This window comes from Gymnoscopelus microlampas (genome assembly GCF_963454915.1).
Source record: "Gymnoscopelus microlampas genome assembly, chromosome: 11".
In the NCBI taxonomy this organism is placed as follows: domain Eukaryota; kingdom Metazoa; phylum Chordata; class Actinopteri; order Myctophiformes; family Myctophidae; genus Gymnoscopelus; species Gymnoscopelus microlampas.
Window position 1 is genome coordinate 2,382,800 of NC_139948.1, and position 13,000 is coordinate 2,395,799.

At 39.4% G+C, this 13,000-nt stretch overlaps 1 protein-coding gene across 1 annotated transcript; it reads left to right on the plus strand.

Moving 5' to 3' along the window:
* Positions 1-1,908: 1,908 nt before the first annotated feature.
* LOC311055789 (uncharacterized protein) lies at positions 1,909-9,664 on the plus strand (the record flags this gene model as incomplete). The annotated part of the gene is made up of 2 exons (XM_084072058.1): positions 1,909-2,619; positions 8,779-9,664. The coding sequence occupies 2 exons, from the start codon at positions 1,909-1,911 to the stop codon at positions 9,535-9,537; spliced, it is 1,470 nt and encodes a 489-aa protein (XP_083928184.1). The 3' UTR covers positions 9,538-9,664.
* Positions 9,665-13,000: the final 3,336 nt, after the last annotated feature.

Sequence of the window (13,000 nt, forward strand, 5' to 3'; positions counted from 1 at the left end):
TTATTCAGATTGGATTCACAATAATCACACACCCAGCACTTTATTGTGCATTGATATTTTATTGTTGTGAATTTGATACAAATTATTTATTGAAAGTATAAGTGTGCTATATCTTCAAGATATTGGCAAGTCAAATGTGATACAATTTCAGCCCTGTTCACACATGTGTATGGCAGAACATTGTTACACACACACACACACACACACACACACACACACACACACACACACACACACACACACACACACACACACACACACACACACACACACACTCTCTCTCTGTCTCTCTGCTCTATAAATAAAGTTGTTGAATAAGTTTCCCTTCCTTCCCAACCTGTCAGATTCCTGAAGATCCTCTGCCTGTCCTCTAGATGTCACCCCAGTGTTATTTTCACTCCCCTGTGTGTCATCATTGAATTCTAGTCCAGACCAGGCAAGTAGTAACGGCTGCAACCTTGGATGACAGGTCTGCAGATCCTGTGTCTGCAGACAGGTCTGCAGACACAAGCCACCTCCCTACTTTTTTCGCCGATAAAGTATAGTTATGGACCATGACGGAGGCGCGCTGACTGAGCAGACCTTGAGGCTGAGGAGTCGCGCCCGAGCGTCTCCAGGCGTGAGTGCCCGCGACGACCAGCCGAAGGTCTGCTCGTCGACTCAGCGCCGTCCGAGTTATGTACCGATAGGGACAGAATCGTAAATATTATTGGTGAGGACTGCGTCTGCCCCACTGACTGCGTTTGTCAGGACTGCGTCTGCCCCACTGACTGCGTTTGCCCCAACTGTCCATCGGTCCTGCTGGCTCTGCAGGCCTGTCTGCAGAGCTTGCTGTCTGCAGACCGCCCCGCACCCGCCCCGCCCCTTCCCCCAGGCTGCAGCCGTTAGCTTCTCGACCAGGGGTTCTCAAGGTGAAATTTGTAGTTCCCGTGTGTCTCTATCTGTTCAGGCCACCAGTGGTGGAAAAAATACTCAATGTTTTTACTTAAGTAAAAGCACAAGTAAATACAAGTAAAAGTCTGGAATTTAAAATGTACTTGAGTAAAAGTGCAACAGTATTGGTATCAAAATGTACTAAAAATAGAAAGTACGTAGTCTTGTATGTTATATCCACGCGATCTCCTTTTGTATAATATGCTATACATGTGTACGTGTATGTAACATAAAATAAAGTTGTAAAAAAAATAGAAAGTACTCATTATGCAGAAAGTCCCGTTTCACAAGTTTTAAAATGTAAAAAATATTTTGAAAATAGCAATCTACAAGCTCACATGCATCGAATATCCATGTTTTCCCACTTTGGTCTCAGCATAACCCCCATCAGTGAGAAGGTCCATGACAATATTCTCTTACTGTTCTCATTAACCTGTTGTGTGCTGGTCATCATTTTCTGGACCCGCAGAGGCAGGAATGTAAATTCATGTGACCTTGTGTGTGTATGTCTGCACCAGACTTCAACACATCAAAACACACTCATGTACCAGTGTGACACATTAAAGCACATAACGTGAATAGTCTGTATCACCAACCAGCTTTCAATCTGGGAATCACTAACATCGATTATTGTTTTATGTGTGCATTTTAACCTGCTGTCTTACATTCTTTATCGCTGTCAGTGTGAAGTGGACTGCAGGACACTGTATTGTAAAATGGAGAGTCAGTGCATTTGAGATGATTTGTGGGGGACCAAATGGAAATGCTGATTCATTTTTCTACTGGGTGAATATTTCTATCAGAGTGAACTAGACCTATTTAAAAAACTCTCCTATCAATGCACGTACGCACGCACACACACATGCATAACCAGTTAGTTAGGTATGTAGGCAGATGAACCTCCCATGTCATGTGATTTCTGGGAAGGTAAAACCAAACTAAACTCAGTCTGTTCGTCAGACAGTCGGCTGTAAAATGGCACACCAAGCAGTTCAACTGGATCAGGATCGGTTCTGCTGCTCTATCTGTCTCGATCTTCTGAAGGATCCAGTGAGTGTTCCCTGTGGACACAACTACTGCAGTGGGTGTATTGAGGGATACTGGAATATGGATGACCAAAGAGGGAGATGCAGCTGTCCACAGTGCAGAGAGACGTTCGTCCCAAGACCCGTTCTGAAGAAAAACACCATGTTGGCTGAGGTGGTGGAGAGCCTGAAGAAGACAGGACTCCAAGCTGCTCCTCCTGATCACTGCTACGCTGGACCTGGAGATGTGGCCTGTGATTTATGCACCGGGAGAGAACAGAAAGCTGTGAAGACGTGCCTTCAGTGTCGGGTCTCTTACTGTGACGTTCACCTCCAGCCTCACTATCGATCTCCTGCCTGTAAGAAACACAAGCTGGTCAAAGCCTCCGGCGAGCTTCAGGAGAACATCTGCTCTTGTCACGATGAGGCGAGGAAGCTTTTCTGTCGTACTGATCAGCAGTGTATCTGTTCTCTGTGCTCCATGGAGGAACACAATCGATCTGTGGTGAGGGAACCCTACAGGGATCAGCAGAAACGTGAAGCGAGTCGTGCTAAAGAACTGAGGAGTCGAGGGAAGCAGGAGCTCAAGAGGTTGAATGTTGAACTGGAGCAACTCTCACACATATGCATTTTCTACACTGGTACAGTTCCCTACCTACATGTACACCCAGTAAGCAGCAGTCCTTTTAATACGTTTGTGAAAGCATTGCTTTTTATTTTATTTGTTTTATTTTGTCTTGCTTTTTTTTATTTATCTTTATTTTGGTTGAATGCTTGACTCTAATTGGTCAATCGTTGAATTCAGCTGTCTTTTATTTTTCAATAATGACCGCTGCTATCAATAACATTGATCCATATTTGATCAACACTTCCTACTGGAGTTTTGCCAGCTGACCTGTTGCGCTGGATCAGATGCACCCGGCAATACCTAATGCAGTGGTCCAGTTATTGGAGATGTGTGACCTCAAGTAGATCACACTCAAGTTTGACTCTCATGACTTATCATTTATTCATCATTTTATTTGTGTTGTTTTTTTTCCAAAATGTCCAAAATGTAAACTGTTCTGTTGATGTAAATAAAACAAGCACATTTTTTATTTGACTTCAGAGACCACAAGTGTTGTTCCTAAGCACCTATCAATGTTTATGTAATGTGTCTATTGAGAAGAAGCCTATACTGTGTAACTTGTTAAACTATTTTGTTGTCACGTTTGTTTTCATACAAGTTATTTTATATAAGAACATTTTTGTTTGTTGTTGTTATGAAGTAATTGCTATTTTGTGAGTTTGATTTTGATCTAAATACACGTTCAAAACGAATTCACAGACTTTTGGAATTAAATGAATCGCTTTGTTGTAATATACAGTAATAAAAAAAGGTAGTTGTGAAAAGATCTTTAGGACCCTAAATTGATACCTATCAAGCAGTGTAACCCCATTTTACAGGATTTGGTGCCAGGGACCTCCAACAGAAGATTAGATAGTAAAGAATTCTACAACTGTGTACTGTAGGTGCAGAGAGTGAAACCTGATCTGAATAGTCATCCTTATACATTCTCTATTTTCACAGAACTTTTTTTTTTCACTTAGGGTGTTGTTAATAAATAATAATTTGAACTATTTTGGTAGGACGTGATTTTTCCCAATTCTCAAGAATGGGTGCATTATATATGAAGATAAATGACTCTTGTTTAAATAGGTGAGGTGACTGATTAAAGGATCTATATTGTAAATATCTTATGTTGTTACTGTTGTCACATCTTTGTATTTGCTATGCAGCACAGGGTGCTCAGAAACAAACACAATGAGTCATCAGAAGCCATTTTTATCATGTGAATGACTGACATGGTATTGGTCAAATATCATGTGAATTAACTGATTTCTTCTTTATTCAGTCATGTTTTAACGCATCCGAAAAAAACAGTAAAAAACACTTATTAATAAAGATTCATTAACATTGGGTTATTGATCATATGTTTTTTTTTTTTCTTGCCTTGGATGCTTCAGTGATCATGGTTGGTAACGTGTTTGATAGTAATGGTCCTATACATTACAGATCTGCATACTGCATTTGTTCTGGGTTTTTCTCTATGTCACCCCTAGTAGCCGGCCTGGTAGCGTGATTATGGTAATCTCACACATAATGTATTTGCGAGTACAGAATTGAATGCAGTGTCACTAATTGTGACACTGCATTCAATTCAAATCCTGTCATGCCCTTCATTAAGGGGATAGTTCACCCATCAATTAGTCACCCCATGGAGACTTGAATTCATGGATATTTTTTTGTTTTGCCGCATTCCTAAGCCAATAATTTGATGACCAGCGGACCGGTTGGCAGCGGTTCCGGTAGGAGACACAAAGGAGACTCTTTGTGTCTCCTACCGGAACCGATGCCGGTCATCAAATTATTGGCTTAGCAATGCGACAATAAACATAAAATATCCATGAATTCAAGTCTCCATGGGGTGACCTTGAACCATGGGGTGACCCTGCGTATAATACATACAATACTATATCGGCAAAAGCTCAGTACCATCAAAAGGTATATTTACAGAAAAAGGTGGGGTGGGGGCAGGGGGCAGAGGATGCTACTACCAAGGTGTTGAAAGCTGGTCTACTAAGCACAATTGTATTTTGAGGTCAGCTATTCTTTTAGGTTAGTTGGGCAGGGAGTCGAGATATTTCATGTTTTTTGTCCTCTGAAACCACTTGTGATCTTCTTAAATTTTATCACCGAAATCAATTTGTTTATTCTTTATTTTATTTGCCTATTGAGAGGATATTGTATAACTTGTTAATCTATTTTACTATCAACTACTGTACTTCTTTTATTCATACAGTTTATTTTATGGAGGAACTTTCAAATTCTTAGTACTTTTTGTGTCTTGTTGTTATGTATGTATCATTATTTTGTGGGTTTGATCTTCCATGTGAATAAAAACAATTTACATGACATTACATTACATTACAGTCATTTAGCAGACGCTTTTATCCAAAGCAACTTACAATAAGTGCATTCAACATAGGTAGGGAACAAAACTACTAATCACCAGAAGTCTTAAGTGCATTCTCTTCTAAAACAAGCAACTAAGAGTATACCTCGCACTGAGGTAAAAGTGCAATATATCAGCTACTGTACCTACTATCTTAAACAGATGAGACGAATAGGAAAATCAAATGAGCAAGAACTAAAACATGTAAGTCTATTGAATAAACAAGATCCAATAAAACAATAAAGCAAGAGCTCGTACAACTAGTTAACAACTAGTTAACAACAATAATTTCGAAAAATGTTTTACTCATGTTTAATAATTGTCTGAATAAGCTTTAAAAATGAATTCACACACTTAAAGGTAGGGTTTGTGATTTTTGCTGTTGTTGGTATTAAATAAGTGTTTAATAGCTCTATGTTGTGATAGTACTCGTTGCTATAGTGTTTGTTCAGTAACAGGAGTCACCTCGTCTCTTCAGCTCTTTAGTGAAACGAAAATGTATTTTCAGGTTATGATACCAATTATATCCAGTCAAGAGAGAGAACTCATGCACGATACAGATTAAACAAGTGAAATTGTAAGTGATGACACATTAAATGACCAATGTTCTGTTTATTAAAAGAGCTGGAGAAACCTATTACTGAACAAACACTTTAAAGCAATTATTATTATCAGAATATAGAGGTTTAACCTTTTTACAAAAAACGTTATGTTTTAACCAAAAAATAACTAAAATGTGTACATTAACATAACACATGCCTGGTCTTTGTCTTCTGTATTAATTATCTTCAACACTGTATGTGTGTGTGTGTGTGTGTGTGTGTGTGTGTGTGTGTGTGTGTGTGTGTGTGTGTGTGTGTGTGTGTGTGCGTGCGTGCGTGCGTGCGTGCGTGCGTGCGTGCGTGCGTGCGTGCGTGCGTGCGTGCGTGCGTGTGTGTATGTACGTGCACTAGGTTATGTTACTGTACATCAAACGTGTCAAGTCAAAATCAAACATTGTATTGGTAGTTTATATAACAAAATAAACACACACACACACACACACACACACACACACACACACACACACACACACACACACACACACACACACACACACACTCACTCACTCACTCACTCACTCACTCACTCACTCACTCACTCACTCACTCACTCACACACGCACGCACGCACACACGCAGTGTTTAAATAGGCCAGTGGTTGTCAAAGTGGAGTCCCCAGCAAACTGAGGAATAGTGTAAACACTTCAATAGCAACACATTCTCACTTCCAACTCCTCACATTTCGCAGCTCTGACAATCGTCCTAATTGCAGATCTACAAGCTCACAACGCGTAACATTTTGAAAAATCTGGAGAAAGATTTGAAAGATCTTGAAAAATGTGGAATAATTTTGGAAAACAACGATATATATGTATTTTTTAAAGGAGAAAACAAGGAAATCACTTATGGGAGGCCCTTGCAACAAATCTCTTCAAATGGGGGTCCGTGCCTCTGCGGCCAAAAAAAATAATATCGATATATGGGTCCTTGATGTAAAAATTGTTTGAGAACACTGCTGTGTGCATAATTATCTCTCATTTATGGTGGTAGGTACTGTAGACATATTGTGTTTGAACAGTTTTTATAGCGGTACTGTAAACATATCTCTCTATCTCACGATAATGAACAGGCACTCCTTGAACCTGAGGTCAGGTCACTATACAGTATTCATTTCTCTGGGTATTTTCCAGTAAGGTCGGCTGCCAAGAGATCCATCAGAACTCAGCAGAAATGCTCTCTTTGAAGAATTATAGAAGCCTGGAATAGCATGTATCATTATTTTTCTTTTGTTGTTAATGTATTATTTTGTATTGGTGTTTTGCTTGTCTGGGGGAGTAACATTATTATTACTGTTGTTTATTACTGTGTATTTGTTTGTTTGTTTGTTTGTTTGTTTTATTCACTACCTTGTTTGGTTCAGGTGTAAGAGTTGTCGTGTATGTGTGACTGATTGATTGAAAACAGTTTGCAAAAAAAATACAGCGTACAGTTATACAATACTAATGCTAAAAGGATAACACAAAAAAAATTTAATTTAAGTCTTCCTCATCACCGTTCAAATAGTAACACATTGAAACATAATACATTTTAGTCAGCTCTTATAGCGTTGAGGGAATGGGGGGAGAGATAAAGAGAGAGAGGTTTCAGTGTAATTTGTATTTAAACATAGGCTACATACTAACTGGTAGTCAGTATTATTTGATTAGTTTTGTCTTGTTTTGACCATGGAACTTGTGAAATATTCCTGCCTGCCCCTTGGCCAGCGCATATTTGTAAAAGAGACTTTGTCTCAACGTATTTTTACTGGTTAAATAATGGTTGCAAGAAGCAGGGTTTTAATTGAGGTCTAAATCATTTTTATCACTTCAACCCAAGAGTAACATTAATTCAACAGGGTAATTATTTTCTACCAATGAATCACATTGAATAAACTAAACCAGAACTACATATTTTCACTCTCAAATACCTGTACACAGATGTGACAATAAAGAAATGTTGAACCTTGATCCTTAACCACACTCATATTCATACACACATGCGCGCGCACGCACACACACACACACACACACACACACACACACACACACACACACACACACACACACACACACACACACACACACACACACACGCACAACCAGAAGAACCTTAGCCTGGTATCCAGCCTGCTTCGCTACGTTCAGCGGACTTTTTTTTCTCTCTTCGCTTCTCAGTCTGGAATTCACCCCATTGACTCGTTTTGCAGAACTACACTGGAACTACATAATATGTTACGTTAGGCAAAGTCGTTGCTGATTGGATGTTGTTCAAACGAATGACGAATCACAACGATCACACTGTTTTTTTTGTCCCGCCCCGCACCACAGACCAATCAGAAGCCACGGCACGATTCGAAACGTTTGACATGTCCCGCCTCCCTTGGAGATAGGAGGCATTCCAGACTGATAAGCGGAGAGAGAGAAAAAAGTCCGCCGAACGTAGCGAATCAGGCTGGATCCCAGGCTAGAAGAACCTCCCATGTCATGTTATCTCTGAGGAAATTCTACTAAAACGTAACTCAGTCTGTTTGTCAGACAGTCTGCTGTAAAATGGACCAGTATCAGTTCTGTTGCTCTATCTGTCTGGATCTACTGAAGGATCCAGTGAGTGTTCCCTGTGGACACAACTACTGCAGTAGGTGTATTGAGGGATACTGGAATCTGGATGATCAGAGAGCAAGATTCAGCTGTCCACAGTGCAGAGAGACGTTCATCCCGAGACCCATTCCGAAGAAAAACACCATGTTGGCTGAGATGGTGGAGAGCCTGAAGAAGTCAAGACTCCAAGGTGTTCCTCCTGACCCCTGCTACGCTGGACCTGGAGATGTGGACTGTGATTTATGCACCGGGAGAAAACAGAGAAAAAAAGTAGGGATGTCCGATATTATCGGCCTCCCGATATTATCGGCCGATATTAGCATAAAAATTGATATCGGGAAAATATCGGTATCGGTTTTTGAAAAAAAAAAAATTTTTTTTTTTTTTTTTTTTTTTTTTTTGCTTTATAAATAAGTTACAGGAGTTCTTACTGTATATGGTGTGTGTGATATGAAATTTGAGCTTACCCTAATCACAATAATCCCCGCATATATCGGTATCGGTTGATATCGGTATCGGTAATTAAGAGTTGGACAATATCGGTATATCGGTTATCGGTAAAAAAGCCAATATCGGACAACCCTAAAAAAAAGCTGTGAAGACTTGTCTTCAGTGTCGGGTCTCTTTCTGTGACGTTCACATCCAGCCTCACTATCGATCTCCTGCCTTTAAGAAACACAAGCTGGTCAAAGCCTCCAGCGAGCTTCAGGAGAACATCTGCCCTTGTCACGATGAGGTGAAGAAGCTTTTCTGTTGTACTGATCAGCAGTGTATCTGTTATCTGTGCTCCGTGGAGGAACACAAAGGTCACAATATGGTCTCAGCTGCAGCAGAAATGACTGAGATACAGAAAGAGCTTGATATGAGCCAGCAGAAGATCCAGCAGAGACTCCAGGAGAGAGAGAAAGACGTGAAGATGCTTCACCAGGAGGTGGAGTCGATGAACTACTGTGCTGATAGAGCAGTGGAGAATATTGACGCCATCTTTACTGAGCTCATCTCTTCCATTGAGGAAACAAGATCTGAGGTGAGGGATCAGATCAGAGACCAGCAGAAACGTGAAGTGAGTCGTGCTGAAGAACAGACGAAGTGCGTGGAGCAGGAGGTCACTGAACTGAGGAGGAGACATGCTGAGCTGGAGCAGCTCTCACACTTAGATGATCACATCCATTTTTTACATCGTTTCACCTCCCTGCCAACCGTCAGTGAATCTGTACAGCCAGTAAGCAGCAATGTCCATCCTCCGAGCTACTTTGGAGATGTGAATATTGACGGCGTGACAGTATGTTTTAATTATGTTATATCTTTTATTTGTATTATTCTTTATTATTTAGCCTTTTGTCTATTTCTTATTTTATGTTATGTTTTGCTCGAAAGTTTGCCTAAGGTAGTAGGTTTATTCTAGTATTAGTTGTATTATTTGTCCGGGTAGCTCAGTCGGTAGAGCACTCGCCTTTTTCGACCACGAAGTCGACTTTTTGACCTCCTTCTCCCAAGTTAACCCACCTCCCTAACATTTGTGTGGGGGGAAGTGGTGGAAAGTAACTAAGTGCATTTACTTAAGTGCATTTAAGTGCATTTAAGTGCATTTACTTACTTATAACATTTGTAGGTATTTATTTGTACTGTACTTGAATATTTCCAATACTTTTACTTCTACTCCATTACATCTCAGAGGCAAATATTGTACTTTTACTTCACTACAATTATTTGAAAACTTTAGTTACTAGTTACTTGTAGATCGGCTATTTTCAAACATTTTAGTACTTTTACTTTTGGTACTTTAAGTGCATTTTGATACCAATGCTTTTGTACTTTTACTCAAGTAAGTTTTGAATTCCGAACTTTTACTTGTAACGGAGTACTTCTACATTGCAGTATTGATACTTTTACTTAAATAAAACATTGATTGATTGATTGATTGATTGATTGATTGATCAATTGTGTGTGTTAATAAAGTAATCAATCAATCAATTGAATATTTAATTGATTGGTTGATTGATTGATTGATTGATTGATTGATTGATCAATTGTGTGTGTTAATAAAGTAATCAATCAATCAATTGAATATTTAATTAACAAGTACGTTAACAGTACATGTACAGTCAAAAGTTATGCTGAAATATATATTTTTTAAAGCCCCAGGGCCTTGTTTCCATTGTGGTCCATTGTACTCAATTCATCAGTATGACATACAATACATACAATACAATACATATGAGTAAAAGCTCAGTAGCAACAAAATGTATATTAACTGAAAAGATGAGGGTTGGGGACAGGGGGCAGAGGATGCTTCTACTAAAGTGTTCAAAGGTGTTCTACTAAGCCCACATGTATTTTGAGGTCAGCCATGCTGTTAGGTTAGTTTTTAGTTTGGGTAGGGAGTAGAGATCTTTAATGACTTTTGGTAAAGCATTCCACTTTGATCTCAGAAACCACTAGTGATCTTCTTAAATTTCATCACTTGAATCAATTTGTTTATTTTGTTCATTTTATTTATCTATTGTGAGGGTAGACAGAGACCAGCAGAAATGGATATTGTTTAACTTGTTTATGTATTTTATGGAGGAACTTGGGCTTTAAAATTATTTTTACTTTTTGGGTCTTGTTGTTATTATGTAATGATTATTTTGTGAGTTTGATATTCCATGTGAAATTATAATAATTTTGCTGATTATTTTTGTTTTAATGTTTAATAATGATCTGAATACATTTTAAGAATTAATTCACAGACTTGTTGGAATTAAATGATTCTATGCAATGCAACATATGTTGCAGTGTATATTTGCAATCCACCACCAGTTGAGAGTCAGCTGTTTGGTGTTGTCGTTGCTATTTCATTGTACTTTCAAAAGGTTGACACAATCCCTTTCAATTTTAAACAATTTGACATTTTACATCTTCATGGTATTACAGTTTTTCACAATTGTTAACACACGTTTCTCAACACAATAAAGGCTTTCTCAAAACTGCACACACAAAACTGCAAACCTCACACACAAAATGCTAAACCCTACACTCCCTTTGCAAGATGACTCTTTGCCATCAAATATTTTAACTGTTCACAAAATGGAACTTGTGTTTTCATTTGGTACACACAGCCATATTTTCAAATGACACACACAATGTCACACATAGAGTACACACAACTAAGCATGTGCTGCACACAACTAAGCATGTGCTGCACACTACCAAACATTTACAGCACACTGCAGGGCAAAATTGAAAACACAATCATAGAAATGGAACACACCATATGAATGACATTGACAATTTCTTTTGTAAAATGACTCAGTGTAGGCCTACTTTTTTCATAGTGAAACATAAAACAAAACACAAATATGCAGGCAAAAAAGTTTTATTTCTCTACATGATTTAGGCATCATGCCTCCGGTTCATGTCTGGCCAGAGGGCCATCCACATCATAGGCAATGTTCTCCCTGTCCAAGCAGCGTTGGAAGAAACGCCTCGAGTGGCACATGAAGCCCTGACAGACCTCAACAGTGACTAGGGCTGCAATCGATTTTCACGATTTTTGTATAATGACATTTTTCGATTTTGAATTGGAAAAAAACATATTTTACTGATCGAGAATCGTTTGTTTTGAAAAAATCGGAAAAGAATCGGAATTGTGACCCCAACAATCGGAATCGAATTGTGAGATAGCAGAAGATTCACACCCTAACAGTGACGTCGCCACAAGCCTCCTCCATGGCCTGGAGAAGTGGGACCCGGCTATGTGGGTTCCGTTCATTTACCTTCCACCTCCAAGCTCAAAAGAACTCCTCAATGGGATTCAGGAAAGGAGAATAAGGTCGAAGGTACAGAACGGAAAAATGTGGGTGGTCCTGGAACCACTCACGCACTGGAGCACCGGTGGTGCAAATTGCTCACCAGACCTGAATGTTTAGAGATTTTACTATTTGTGTGTTGTAGGTTGATGCTTTGAGATTTTACGTGAGAAGTGTGTGCAACAACTGAACATGTGTGTAGTGTTTGGACAACAAGGTGTGTTGTAGATTGATGCTTTGAGACTTTATGTGAGAAGTGTGTGCAACAACTGAACATTGTGTACGTAGTGTTTGGACAACAAGGTGATAATGTAATTGACATCAAAGTGTGAAGAAGGAAAGTCAGAGTCTAACAATTGTGAAAAACTGTAATGAACAGTAAAAAAAAGTGATCATCTCTGCAACACTTTGTGCATGTGCACTCGTGCGTGCATGGGTGCGTGTGTGTGTGTGTGTGTGTGTGTGTGTGTGTGTGTGTGTGTGTGTGTGTGTGTGTGTGTGTGTGTGTGTGTGTGTGTGTGTGCGTGTGCGTGTGCGTGTGCGTGTGTGTGTGTGTGTGATACTTGCCTCGCTGAGCTTCAGGACTAGATGTCCCAAAGCTGGGCCTTCACAGTAAAACTCCTGTGTTGTATGAGAGAGAGAGAGAGAGAGAGAGAGAGAGAGAGAGAGAGAGGGGGGGGGGGGGGGTATTGAAGACACAGTTAGGTGTGTGTATCTAAATGTGTCTTTGTTTTATCAGTAAATAATAAATATTGTGATATATATATATATATATATATTACTTACCTACTTACTTAGAAAAATAACTGAAATTAAATGAAATTATACATGAAATGTCTATAGTGACTGAATTTCCATTTGCGGAAGCTTATCTCTTATCTCTCTCTCACACACTCACAACCAGAAGAACTTCTCATGCCATGTGACCTCTGAAAATTCTATTAAAACTTAACTCTGTCTGTTTGTCAGACAGTCTGCTGTAAAATGGACCAGGTTGAGGACCAGTTCTGCTGTTCTATCTGTCTGGATCTACTGAAGGATCCAGTGAGTGTTCCCTGTGGACACAACTACTGCAGT